The sequence below is a fragment of the Podarcis vaucheri genome, assembly GCF_965113315.1.
Source record: "Podarcis vaucheri genome assembly, chromosome: 7".
NCBI classification, from domain to species: domain Eukaryota; kingdom Metazoa; phylum Chordata; class Lepidosauria; order Squamata; family Lacertidae; genus Podarcis; species Podarcis vaucheri.
The window spans coordinates 21,648,552-21,661,647 of record NC_138765.1 but is presented as its reverse complement, the minus strand read 5'-3'; the positions used below and the strand labels follow the sequence as shown (position 1 = coordinate 21,661,647).

Here is a 13,096-nt window from a genome sequence, read left to right as displayed (position 1 = left end):
GATGGCCTTTGCTTGCTTCCCCCTCTCTCCTCCAGTCCTTCCACCAAAGCAGTTTATGACAGGTGGCTTTGTGGAAGTGTGCAGAGGGCGGAGAGGGTAGTCTACCTGGAGCAGGCCCTGGGGTGTCTTTGCCTGCCTCCTTGTCTCATGTAATCCTTCCCACTTGATTGTGGATGAAAGATCCTGTGCAGGTAGGGAGAGGATAGACTTGCTGAAGCAGACCCTGAGGTGGTCTTTGTCTGTCCTCTCTCTCCTATCCCTAGTGTCAGGCTTCGGAGAAATGGCTTCCTCCCCACCACCCTTTGGCCGTGCATCGGCAGAAGAAAGCAATTAGAGTCCCTTACCAGTTTGAGGTGATGCAGGTGGCGCTGTGGTCTAAACCACAGAGCCTAGGGCTTGCCGATCAGAAGGTCGGCAGTTCAAATCCCCGCAACGGGTGAGCTCCCGTTGCTCGGTCCCTGCTCCTTCCAACCTAGCAGTTCAAAAGCACATCAAAGTGCAAGTAGATAAATAGGTACCACTCCAGCAGGAAGGTAAATGGCTTTTCCGTGCACTGCTCTGGTTCGCCAGAAGCGGCTTAGTGGCCACATGACCTGGAAGCTGTACACCGGCTCCCTTGGCCAATAAAGCAAGATGAGCGCCACAACCCCAGAGTCGGCCACGACTGGACCTAATGGTCAGGGGTCCCTTTACCTTTGCCTTTACCAGTTTAAGATTGTTTTAATGATCACAGCAAAAGAACAACGCAGCCATTCTCGGAGTAATGGTGCTCCCAATTAAGCTTCCCTCCTACTTCCCCCCAAGTTATCTCTATCACTTCCCCCTTCTGGCAACCTGTTCTCACAACCAGTGAGCCTTCTGCATAGCAAACATATCAGCTCTTCTTGCCCTTGGTGATAAAGGTTGGACACTTTCTAGCAAAGGGGAGTCAGTTATCCCGCTCTCCTAGCTGTGCCCCACTCAGCTCTGCCCAGCTGTTGTTCTCCGAACTATGTCCCTCTGCAAACCAATTCTCTAAATCTATACTGCTCCACTGTTCCTGGGGAGCTTCTGTCAGGAGCAGCAAGAGGGGAAGGTTCCCACCATTCCTCATCAGAGCTGTAATCCTCAGTCTGGTCTCTGACACCTAGGTTAGTCAGTGGTAGATGGCCATGAGGTGCTGGTGCTGGTACTTGATCTCTCCTTTTGTTGCAAAGTCTTTGTTGCTTTGCCCTCTTTCAGCTTTGTCGTGCCCTGAGAATAGCCACTATGAGGCCTGTGGAAACGCCTGCCCAGCCAGCTGCTCTGACCGATCTGCTCCTTCAATGTGCGATAAGCCCTGTGTAGAAACCTGCCAGTGTGACCAAGGCTACGTGCTCAGCACTGACAAGTGCGTCCCCGTGAAGAGCTGTGGCTGCACTCACAATGGCCTCTACTATAAGCCGGAAGAGGAGTTCTGGGCCGATGAAACCTGTGGCTCTCGCTGCAGGTGTGATCCCAGCCTGGGCATGGTGGTGTGCAGTCCAGCCAGCTGCAAAGCTAGCGAAAGGTGCATGACGGTGGATGGCATCCGGGGCTGCCACCCCATCAGCTATGCCACTTGCACAGCAACTGGGGACCATCACTACACCACTTTCGATGGGAAGAGATATGACTTTTCAGGCACTTGCATCTATCAGCTGGCTGGGCTCTGCTCCAAGGACCCAACTCTCACTCCGTTCAGCATCTCTATCCAGAACAGCCAAGGCAGTAAGACGATGCCTTTCTCTTCTGTGGTTACCTTGGACATTTACAACAGAACCATTACGATCAGCCAGGAGCATCCTCACACAATCAAGGTATCGGGGACATAGGGAGAAAAATGGTATGGGATAGTGCAGGCATCGGGACCCTGTGGCCCTCCAGATGCCACTGGGCTGCAATTCCTTTAGAAATTGATTTAGGCACTAGGAGAAGATATATTGTTTTGCTACTATCTTTCCTTGCTCACGAGAGGGAGATCAGCAGTGAACTATCCTTTGCAGCTTAAACTTGGAAGCAAAGACAAGGTTGGTTTAACCTCCTCGAAACAATGATCCAGGATGCTTTAAGGCAGACTGGATTTTCCCTGGTATTACCCCTTTTCTCCCCCTTAAAAATAATAGCTGCACATAGACATTGTTTTTGTGAAAAAGCAAAAGTAGTATTTACTTACATATGTAATCCAGGTCTTAAAGCAGCAGCTACAGTAGCAAAGTAAAGGCAGCAATAAACAAACGAAATTGCCTCAAATTAAATCAGATCACTTGACCCATTTAGCTCAGTACTGTTGATACTGACTGGCATCAGTGGCCTAGGTTTTCAGAAAAGTTTTCACACTCACCCTGCAAGTCACATGGAGGTGTCAGGGATTGAACCTAGGATCATCTACATGCAAGACAGCTAAGGCCCTTCCCCCAAAGCATAGGCTGTGACATATTTGGTTCATTTAGAAGCACAGAATTGTAAAGTTGGAAGAGACCACAAGGATCATGTAGTCTAAACGTCTTGCAATGCAGGAATCTTTTACCCAATGTGGGGCTCAAACCCACAATCCTGAGATTAAGAGTCACATTATCTACTGACTGAGCTATCCCTCGTGGACAATATTCCTATATCTAAACCTTAACAACCCTCACAACTCCACACAATTACTCATTGTCTCCCCTATTCTCCAGTCAACATAAGCAATGCTTGTGGTAGTGAGAAGTGAAGCTCAACAACATCTGAAGTGCCATAGGTTCCTCCTTCCCAGCAATAGACCTTTTAGTCAAGTTCTTAATCCACCCTCCTCTACCACCTTCTTTGGGTTGGCAGGCTATGTTTTGGCACCTTAGCAACATTTTCTCTGTCTCTCCTCTAGGTGGATGGAGTATTTGTGGATCTGCCCTTCTACCACGAAGATAAGGTGAAGGCCTACATCAGCGGAGCCCATGTCCTTATAACAACCAACTTTGATCTTACCGTGACCTTCGGCTGGAACAGACTGGTCCACGTCACTGTTCCCAAGAGTTACCGCAATGCGCTTTGTGGCCTCTGTGGCAATGACAACCAGGACTCCAGTGATGATCTGATTATGAAGGGCGGAAGCTCAGCAGCCAATGTCAACCAGTTTGCAGAGAGCTGGAAGATAGGCGAGATCCCTGGTTGTGGGAATGGATGCACCAGTAACTGCCCTGCCTGTGAAGAAGCACAGAAACAAACCTACAAGGAGGACCGGTACTGCGGGATCCTCATCAGAAAGGATGGGCCATTCAAGCAGTGCAATAAAGCTATAGATGCAACAGCCTACTTCGAGGATTGTGTTGTCGATGTCTGCCGATACAAGGGCCACCACGAGACTCTCTGCAGTGCCATCAGTGCTTACGCGACAGCCTGCCAAGCTCAAGGCATCCAGATTGGGCAATGGCGATCAGCCTCCTTCTGCAGTAAGTATTGGATCTGCTTCAACAGGGTAGCACTTATCTAAATTGGGCTACAGTGATTTTTAAAATTGCTGCTAGCATGCAGAGTTTCTGCTGCGGTGCTTTGATTGTTCTCAAGCTAACTTTTTAGACTATCATGGAGTATGGTTGTATTTAATGGGGAATCGTGCTTGGAATAGACCCATTGAAATCAATGGGCTTGTCATATTCAGAGTAGACCCGTTGGAATTGATGGGCTTATATAACTAGTTGAGTGGGTTATATCTAACTTACTAAGAGTAAATCCATTGTAAATAATGGATCTGACTTAGTCAGGTTTGGGTTTATTCGAAGTAGAGCTGGCATTGGGTACAAGCCATTGATATTATTGAGTTTATTCTGAGTATGACTTAGTTCGATACCACCTAATATTCTCAAATAGCCTTTAGATGGGTTATTTACTTAATTCTGAAGAACATTTTCTAAAAATGCTGTTTATACATTTACTAAATTACTTAAATTTGTGGGTGAAACAACCAGCCAAACCATGGTTCCCAGCAACACTAGGAGCCAGTAATAGGTGGGGCAAACCTAGAATCATAGAATTGTAGTGTGTGAAGGAACAACAACAAGAAGAAGAGTTTGGATTTGAAATCCCGCCTTTCACTCCCTTTAAGGAGTCTCAAAGCGGCTAACATTCTCCTTTCCCTTCCTCCCCCACAACACACACTCTGTGAGGTGAGTGGGGCTGAGAGACTTCAAAGAAGTGTGACTGGCCCAAGGTCACCCAGCAGCTGCATGTGGAGGAGCGGAGACGCGAACCCGGTTCCCCAGATTATGAGTCCACCACTCTTAACCACTACACCACACTGAACCCCAAGGTTCATCTATTCCAAGCCCCTGCAATGCAGGAATAATACACTGCACATACATTTTAGCCTAAAATCAGGTTGGCAGAGTTGGGAAGGGGATTATTGAAATTAAACTAATTCAAATGATTTTGTGTGTGTGCATGACAGAACAGAAAGTCCTGGCTGATTCCACCTGGCTAAGATAACACCTAGCATTGATACCCCCCACCCCACCCCATCTTTTCCTCCTCACCTGTTCATGGTCTCTGATGTTTCCTTTCAGGTCCTTCCTGCCCCCGTAACTCCCGCTATGATCTCTGTGGCAATGGCTGCCCTGTCACCTGCCACGGCCTCTCTGCTCCAGATGGGTGTCAAATGTCCTGCAAAGAGGGCTGCTACTGCGATGCTGGGTTTGTCCTGAGCGGAGACCGGTGCGTCCCTGTCGGGGACTGTGGCTGTGTGTACCAAGGCAGGTACTACAAGAAGGGAGACAGTTTTGTCCCCAGTGCCTCCTGCCACGAAAGATGCCGCTGCGGAGACAACGGAGCTGTGGAGTGTCAGAAGGTCTCCTGTGGGGCCCAAGAGGAGTGCAGGGTGGAGAACGGGATCCAAGGCTGCCACTCCATCAGTTGCGGCAAATGCAGCGTGGCTGGAGGAGCCCAGTATCTTACCTTTGATGGACAGACCTTCAACTTCTTCGGCTCCTGCACTTACACCTTGGCCAAAGTCTGCAGCAAGAATCCCGAGCTTGCACACTTTTCGGTGGTGGTGGAGAACGAGGGGTCAGGCGACAGTGAAGTTGTGCCAAAGATGGTTGTTGTCACTGTGCATGGTTACGCCATCAGTCTTGTGAAAGGAATGACCTGGAAGGTTCTGGTAGGTGTCCTGTTCTGTTCATCTGCTAGAAGTTGTCTGCTTCCTGTCCACATACAAACATCACATAGAGACACTATGTGAAAGTCTCCCACTTCCTTGCGGCGCTGTTACCTTTCCACTGTGCACTGCTGATCTTCCATCATTAATTTCCCCCAGGTCTGAAAGGTCTGTAGCCAATTCCAAGAAATAGTGGACATAGGGAGCTGTCTTACACTGAGTCAGACCATTGGTCTATTTAGTTCATTATTGTCTACACCAGGCATAGGCAAACTTGGCCCTCCAGATGTTTTGGGACTACAACTCCCATCATCCCTAGCTAACAGGACCCCTAGTGGTCAGGCATGATGGGAACTGTAGCCTCAAACCATCTGGAGATCCAAGTTTGCCTATGCCTGGTCTACACTGATGGCCAACAGGTCTCAGTCTACCTCAAGATTGAACCTGGGACCTTTTGCATGCACAGTAGATGCTCTGCCACTGAGCTACTATGGAGAACTTGTATGGAATATCCACCAGGCTGGGCTGTCTCCAGGTTTGAGGGGGGCCTTGAACAAAGTTCCTTCTGGTTGGTCCCCTCCCCTATAGGAAGGAGAAGCAGCAGACAGTATCATCCCAAGCACCATCTGGTGTCTGGTTTTAGCTGCCCTTTAGATTTCCCACAATGCTTTGAAGTGACGCTAAGATGGCAGTTCACACACCCAACTGCTCAGCACTGACTGGTGCACAGGAATGCTTAAAAAAGGTGCCCCAATGCATGCACCAGTAGATCTCATGACCCCAACATCTGCTAGATACTTCAGAGTACTGATGCTGGTCCTGCCACCAACTTAAAAGTTCAGCTTATGATTCTTAACTATTTCTCTAACCAGCATTACAGGTTACAGCAGGATAAGAGGAAGTGTGAGTGGATCAGGCTTCCCATTTCTGTATTCTTGGTGTATTTTATTTATTTATTTATTTAAGAATATACCGCTTAATCAACTAAAACTTCTAAGCGGTTTACGTAATGCAATATAGAATACTGATTCAAATCAAACATTAGAGACAAATGGGCATAAAATGTGTCAACATATAGATAAAATCAGCAATTTGAAAACAGACATACATTTTTAAAAATGCATGTTTTAAAAATTACATGCCTGGGTATACTTGGCTAAGCTGTTGATTTATGTAACATGATTTGTGTACTGCTCAGTTATCAGAGCAGTCTACATCAAACAATGCAAAGCGTTCATTGAGACAAAATCAAATGAAATCAAATGTTGACATCAAATTTATCAAGGTACAAACAGAACCAGCAATTTAAAAACAAGTACACATTTGCAAAACGACATGCTGCAATGTACAAAGTGGTAACTACTGCTCATGCATCTCCTTATTAGATGTTCAAATTTGTACAAAGATGGAGGCCTGGGGCAGGAGGTTCCCACACTTTGACTGACTCACTCGTGCTTCCCTCCCTGCTGTATCCTAGAAACACATGGACTTGCCCCATTGCCTGTCTTCATTCTAAAACAATGGCCCATGTACTTTTCTTTCTTCTTCTGTCTGATCTGCATAGGTGGATGGAGAGATGCACGCCCTGCCGCTGGTGATAGACAGGAGAGACGTTTGGGTAAATCAGGAGGGGAAGAATATTGTCCTGCAGACAGATTTTGGCCTAAAGGTCCTCTTTGATTCCTCCCGTTACATTCTGGTATCTGTTCCCAGCGTGTACCAAGGTCAGATGTGTGGCCTTTGTGGCAACTTCAACAGCGACAGGAGCGACGAATTCCAACTGCCCGATGAGAAGAGCACTGGGAACGTGACAGAGTTTGGGGCATCCTGGAAAGTAGAGCTCAATAATGTCGGCTGTTCAGATGGCTGCATGAAGAAATGTCCCTTGTGTGATGCTGCAGAGACAAAGCCGTACCAGGTCGAGAGCTCTTGTGGGCTGATCCAAGCCGTGTCAGGCCCCTTCAGCGATTGTCATTCCCTGGTAAAGCCGACCGAGTACTATAACCATTGCCTCCATGCCATGTGTGCTGCCCATGGGGCAAAGGACACCCTCTGCCAGAGCCTCCAGGCCTATGTTGCTGTGTGCCAAGCAGCTGGAGCAAACATCAAGGCGTGGAGGACAGCCTCCTTCTGCCGTAAGTGTATATGTGGATCTGCTTCTCCATTGGTGGTCAGCATATACTATAGGCCTGCAGCGTTTTATGGTTCCTCAGCTTTTTCTGCAGTTCTGGACTGTAGGTCCACTCTCTGCTCACGCTCTCTGGGTTTTCCACCTCCCTCCTTCCTGACAGTCAGTGCGGTGCAGTGGTTAAAGTATAGAACTAGGGCTGGAGAGGCACAGACTCGTATCCTAATTCAGCAAAACAAACAAAGCTCATGTACCAGCTTTGGGCCAATCACTTTATTTAACCCTCCAACCCCACACACTGCCCCTAGCCTTGTTTCCTGCCCTGTCTCTCTCTAGTGCCTAGGGATGGAGGGGACATTCAATTCAGTTTGCATTTAAAGGCAAAGCTACCTACTTCACACTTTCCATTAACAGTGCACAAACTGAAACAAACTTTGCTCTCCTCTGAATTTTGCTATGCGGTTCTCCAGCCAAGTAACGTGGACAAAAATACACATACTGTTGTTGGGCATGCATTAAAAATAAATAAATAAATGCATATGTTGGCGGAAAAAGCATCTTTAAATGCACAGTACTACAGTAGTGCCTCGAGTTACAAATTTCATTCCAGGGGTCCGTTCTTAACCTGAAACTGTTCTTAACTAGAGGCGTGCTTTCCCTAATGGGGCCTCTTGCTGCCGCTGCACCGCCGGCACATGATTTCCGTTCTTATCCTGGGGCAAAGTTCTCAACTCAAGGTAACTCGTCCAGGTGAACAGAGTTTGTAACCTGAAGCATTTGTAAGCTGAGGCGTTTGTAACTTGAGGTACCACTGTACTGTGGGAAATTGCTTTGTGAAAGAAGAAAAAGTAGTACATATTTGGAGAAATTTGCCTTAAAATACTAATGAAATTTAACAGGAACTTTTTAAAAAAGAAAAGAAAAGTTCCAAATTGATATGGAAATGAACAGAACTGAATCTAATATGTGTGTGTGGGGGGGGGGATGACAAATTGAGAGAAATAGATTGGCAGATTTACCCATCCCTACTAGTCTCCAGCCAGCTCAGCCAATGGCGAAGGGGGTTTTCTGCTTGCTCCGTCCTTCACAGACAACATTCTGACAGTTCAGCCAATCATTGTCAGCAGCTTCACTCCCACCAAATCCCTTAGCATATTAGAATTTTTTTAAAAAATTTAATTTGTTTTTTAAAATTTGTATACTGTACCACCCTTCATCTACAGATCTCAGGGCAGTTCACAACATAAAAATACAATACAAAAGGGCAAAATACATGATAAAAACAAGAGCCCCCCCCAAACCAATAACTCCCTCCCCACCACCACCAATGGAGAAGATAATGGAGGTTGTTCAGTTGCCATTACTCCTTCCATTGAATTGTTCCTTGAGAATCAGGCATGAGAATCAGGGGAACTTTTCTTGGCAGTCGTATCACTGTGTTTCCCTTCTCTCTGCAGCCCTTGCTTGCCCTGCCAACAGCCAATATGAGCTGTGCACCAGGTCTTGTGACCTCACATGTGCAGGCCTTTCTGCTCCCACCCTGTGCACCAAGAAATGCTTTGAAGGCTGCCAGTGCATTGCTGGCTTTGTGTCTGATGGGGAAACCTGTGTGCCGATGGAAAGGTGTGGCTGTGTGCATGACGGGTACTACATCAAGGTGTGTCCAATATATTCCTCTTTCCTTTTTATTTAATAAATTTATTTATTTGGTTTTTCAGATTAAAACTTTACAGTCACATGTCTCCGATGGGCGGGCTCTTCCCTGGACTCCAACTCTCAGGGCCCGGACTCTCGGCCTTGCGCCCCTGAGAGCTTGGCGCCCGGGTGCCCTGCACCCCTGCCACCTATGGTTAAGACGGTCTTGTGTCCAACATGAAAACAAGATTCCAAGGAATCTCTTGGCCTTCCCTCTTCCCCTTTGTGGGTCCTATTGTTAATCATTTCCTCCTGCATCTTTTATAATAATAAAAATGTGTATCTCTCCATTAAACTACAAGTGATATTCCAATCCTACTAATTATTTTAACTGTTTAAAATTTACATGGCAAAAGCTAGAGCTGTTCAGAAAATCTCTCTCTCTCATCCCCCTTTTGCAAAACCATTTTCCCTTGAGAAAATGTTTGGGAAAGGAGGGTTTTCATCTGTTTTGGAAGGAGAGGAAGAAATATCAGGGCATGTCAGAGGGTTGGCTTACCTTTGCTTGTTTTTAGACAAGATGACCAAAGGCATACCCTCCAAAACTTTGAAGCCCAAATCTGGGATGCCATCTTCCCAGACACTGTCTTCCCAATTTTTATCTTTGGCAGCAAGGTGGCCATTTTGGTTCTTTTCACTTTGAGGCATTACCAAATAGTGCTAGGCCAAAAATATCAGTCTAACTCTAGTCAACCTTAGATGACCTTACCTTTTCCTATCAATTCAAAAGCCGCTATTGATCAGACCAGTGCAAATAATCAACTTGCATGTCTGGGGATCCCCCTGTAGGCTGAAGAAAGCATCGTCTCCAAGGATTGCTCTGAAAAATGCACCTGCCATGCCTCAGGCCGGCTCACCTGTGAAGAATTCACCTGCAAGAAAGGAGAGGCATGTGCCCTCAGGAACGGCGTGCGGGCCTGTGTGAAGCAGGAAGGCCAGTGTACCCTCACCTCAGGAGCCCAGCTCACCACCTTTGATGGTGCCTCAGGGGAAATACTCTACAGCGGTGCCTATGAAGTGGTTTCCCTCTGCGACATCCATGCCCATGCCTGGTTCCGAGTGGTGGTGGATGTCAAGGAGTGCAGTGACGGGGACGTGATGGCTGGGGCTGCAGTCTATGTCTTTTTCCGAGATGCCTTCATTGCCATCAACAAGAACAAGGAGGCTTGGGTAAGAAGCCCTGACTTGATCCTTCTGGTCCTGTGGGTTGGTGCCTCTGCCCACAACCTGGTTTGGAGTTCTGACTCCCAACTCAAAGACCCGTGAGCTAAATGACCTTGATATGTGCCATGTTCTCTTCCTCTGTCTGTGTGCTCCAGGTGAATGGACAGCCAGTGAAACTCCCAGTGACTGTCTCTGAAGTTGTGTCTGTGAGCTTCTCCCAGGATGTGGTTACAATCAGCCATGGGGCTGGTCTTCAGGTTCTCTATGGACTCAGAGGGGAAGTGACATTGAAGGTCAAAGACAGCCTGGCGGGCAAGCTTTGTGCATCCTGCGGAAACTTCAATGGTGACAGCTCTGATGACCTGATACAACCCAATGGGAAGGTTGTGACGAACATCGCTGAGGTTATTGATGCTTGGAAAGCCAGAGACTTTATTGGCTGGTGAGTCACTTCCCAGTTGTTCCAGTGCTCTGTTTGTTTCCTAACCTAGACATCTCCAGTTTGCTTGGAAATGGCAGACCTGTCATCTAATTGAGAAAGAGTTTTAAAGTCACAGCTCTTTCCTTCCAACCCCTAACCTCCTTTTCGGGCACAACAGTAACCATGAAAACTAATACTAACATCCAGTTTAATTGCCATGTCTTCTTGTCCCAAAGCATCCTTGGGGATGGTAATTTTGTGAGGGAGCTAACTCTTTGTTAGATTTCTGGAACTGGGATTCCCACTGGGTAATTGGCTAATTAATGATGGCTGAATAGAAATGAAAGTGCCTTTAATGCATTGAGTAGGACAGCTTGCGCTTAGGACAGCCTTCCCTAACCTGGTGCCTCCCAGACATTTTAAACTACAACTCCCATCACCCCTAGTTAGCATCACCAATAGTCAGAGAATTTGAAAGTTGTAGTCCAAAAATCTCCAGAGCTTGGGGAAGGGCTGCCTTGGGAGCTTGAGAGGCAGGTTCCAAACACTGTCTTTGGCTGACCCACTCCTTGGACTAGCCATCAATGACTAGCCAAATTATGTTTGAAATGGCTAAAAATAGAACAAAAATGCTCCCTCAACCTGCAGTTTTCCAGGCACTGCCATGTGAGCTTAACTGCACCTGGAAACATTCACCCAGGTGTGTTCCTGGTTTTAGACTTGACTGTCAGATCTTGGCTACTAAAGGCTAAACCACATATGACATGGGAGATCTACAAATGGGCCTCCCACCATTTTTTAAATTTGCTTTTTTATATTTTAAAGAAGCCTCCGGTTTTTTTGACACACCCATTTATTTCCTAGTTGGGGCAATCATCTATGCTGCTATTCCTATTCTTAGTTGGGGCAATCATCTATGCTGCTATTAGGCCTGTGGTGAAAAATATATAGGTGCTTTCATGATGTCTGCAGTGTGGGGCAGGAGTAGTGATTTAGATTTGGATTAAATTGTTTAGCAATAAAGAACTAATACCCCACCCTCCCCAGTAGCATTTCCCTAGTCAAAAAATCAATTAAAAAATCAACCTTTTTTCATTAAAAAAATTGTCTAGACAAAGGTCTTTCATACCACCCGCTATCTGATCCTTGTCACTGAGGTTGCCAAGGATTGAACCTGAGACCTTCTTGTATGCAAAGCTAGGGCTCTGCCACTAAGCCAGGGGTGGGGAATCAGTGACCATCCAGATGTTAATGACCTCCAACTCCCATCAGCCCCAGACAGCATGGCTAATGGCCAAGGATAATGGAAGCCGATGTCCCGTAACAACTGAAGATCCGCAGTTTCCAAACTCATCCACTAAACCATGGTCCTTCTGTATTGCCTGCTGAGTACCTCTGGTTTTTGGATCACAAAGACCAGCTGACAGCACAATCCTAGTCTTGTCTGCTCAGACGCAAGTCTCAATGGGGCTTAATTTCTGGTAAATGGGTAGAGGACTACAGCCTAATTCTTTTTTCTCTCTCTGTTGCAGCGAGCAATAGTTGAAAGTGACCATCAAGACTGGCACCTGCCTGCTGCACCAGTGATAGTTGCCTGCAGCTGCTTTTTACAGTGTTGCTTTGGAGCATGGCTACAGGTCAAGCCTGAGTAAGCTGCAAAAAGACATGAAGGATGTTACGAAATAAAAGTGCATGGTGAATGTCAATAAAGATATCTGCAGATTTGTCTCTAGAAAAATAATTCTGACCATAGGTAGAAGCCTTTGAGATACCCAGTCGGGAGGCTTGGCTGATGTAATCCTGCAAGTTTCTTTTAAGAGAGGGGTGGGGGAGAGATGATTGATAGGTGCAGTAGACTCAGTGGTTTACCAGATCCTTTAAGACGACCTCAGGGAAACAGCCTTTCCTTTAGATTCCCTTCCAGCCAGTGCTTCTTACACCACACAGCCCAGTAATAAATAACACCTGATTGGAGCAGATCATGTGAGTAATGATGGCATGAAAATGACCTTCTACATGTCTTTGGCTAACATGTGGGAGAAACATGATTGGAATGAACTTTTACACTTTCCTAAATTTTCCAGTATGCTTTTTTTGGCTCCCAAACTTGCTAAAGTATGTAAGCACATTTATTTTAGGGTCAAATGCATTTGGAAATGCATGCATTGAGGAAAAACATCTGTATTTCATTGTAAAAGACATATATAGCTACAAATGTTCACACACTTTTTTATTTTTTTGAAAAATCACACATTTCTGTGGGAATCTGATGGATAGAATTGACTCATGAATGAACAGAAGTCAATGCTAGTCCTACTCAGAGTAGACCCTTAAATGCTCGCACATGACTATGCTATGTCCATTAATTTCAATGGGGCTGCTCCAAGTATAAGTTGGAGACCCATGAACTGTAAATAGACTCATCCGTATTTTCCTGCTTCTAATCATCTCAAATTGTGCAGATGACATTTCATAGTAGGCCCACCTTAATGGTCCAAGCTAAATCAGACCGGGTAGACGTTTCATAGCATACACATCCATCCTGGGTGTGCAAGAAAATGTA

At 46.3% G+C, this 13,096-nt stretch overlaps 1 protein-coding gene across 1 annotated transcript in view; it reads left to right on the top strand.

Moving 5' to 3' along the window:
• LOC309537657 (IgGFc-binding protein-like) overlaps window positions 1–12,274 on the top strand; it is a gene marked incomplete at its 5' end in the record, with an annotated part of 40,581 nt that extends 28,307 nt beyond the window's left edge. The window contains 8 exons of the mRNA XM_082232548.1: window positions 1,222–1,817; window positions 2,861–3,425; window positions 4,536–5,128; window positions 6,690–7,260; window positions 8,711–8,910; window positions 9,738–10,118; window positions 10,268–10,554; window positions 12,066–12,274. Coding sequence (XP_082088674.1) covers window positions 1,222–1,817; window positions 2,861–3,425; window positions 4,536–5,128; window positions 6,690–7,260; window positions 8,711–8,910; window positions 9,738–10,118; window positions 10,268–10,554; window positions 12,066–12,075 — 3,203 coding nt within the window. The 3' untranslated portion in view covers window positions 12,076–12,274. The remainder of the gene's footprint in view (window positions 1–1,221; window positions 1,818–2,860; window positions 3,426–4,535; window positions 5,129–6,689; window positions 7,261–8,710; window positions 8,911–9,737; window positions 10,119–10,267; window positions 10,555–12,065) is intronic.
• Window positions 12,275–13,096: the final 822 nt, after the last annotated feature.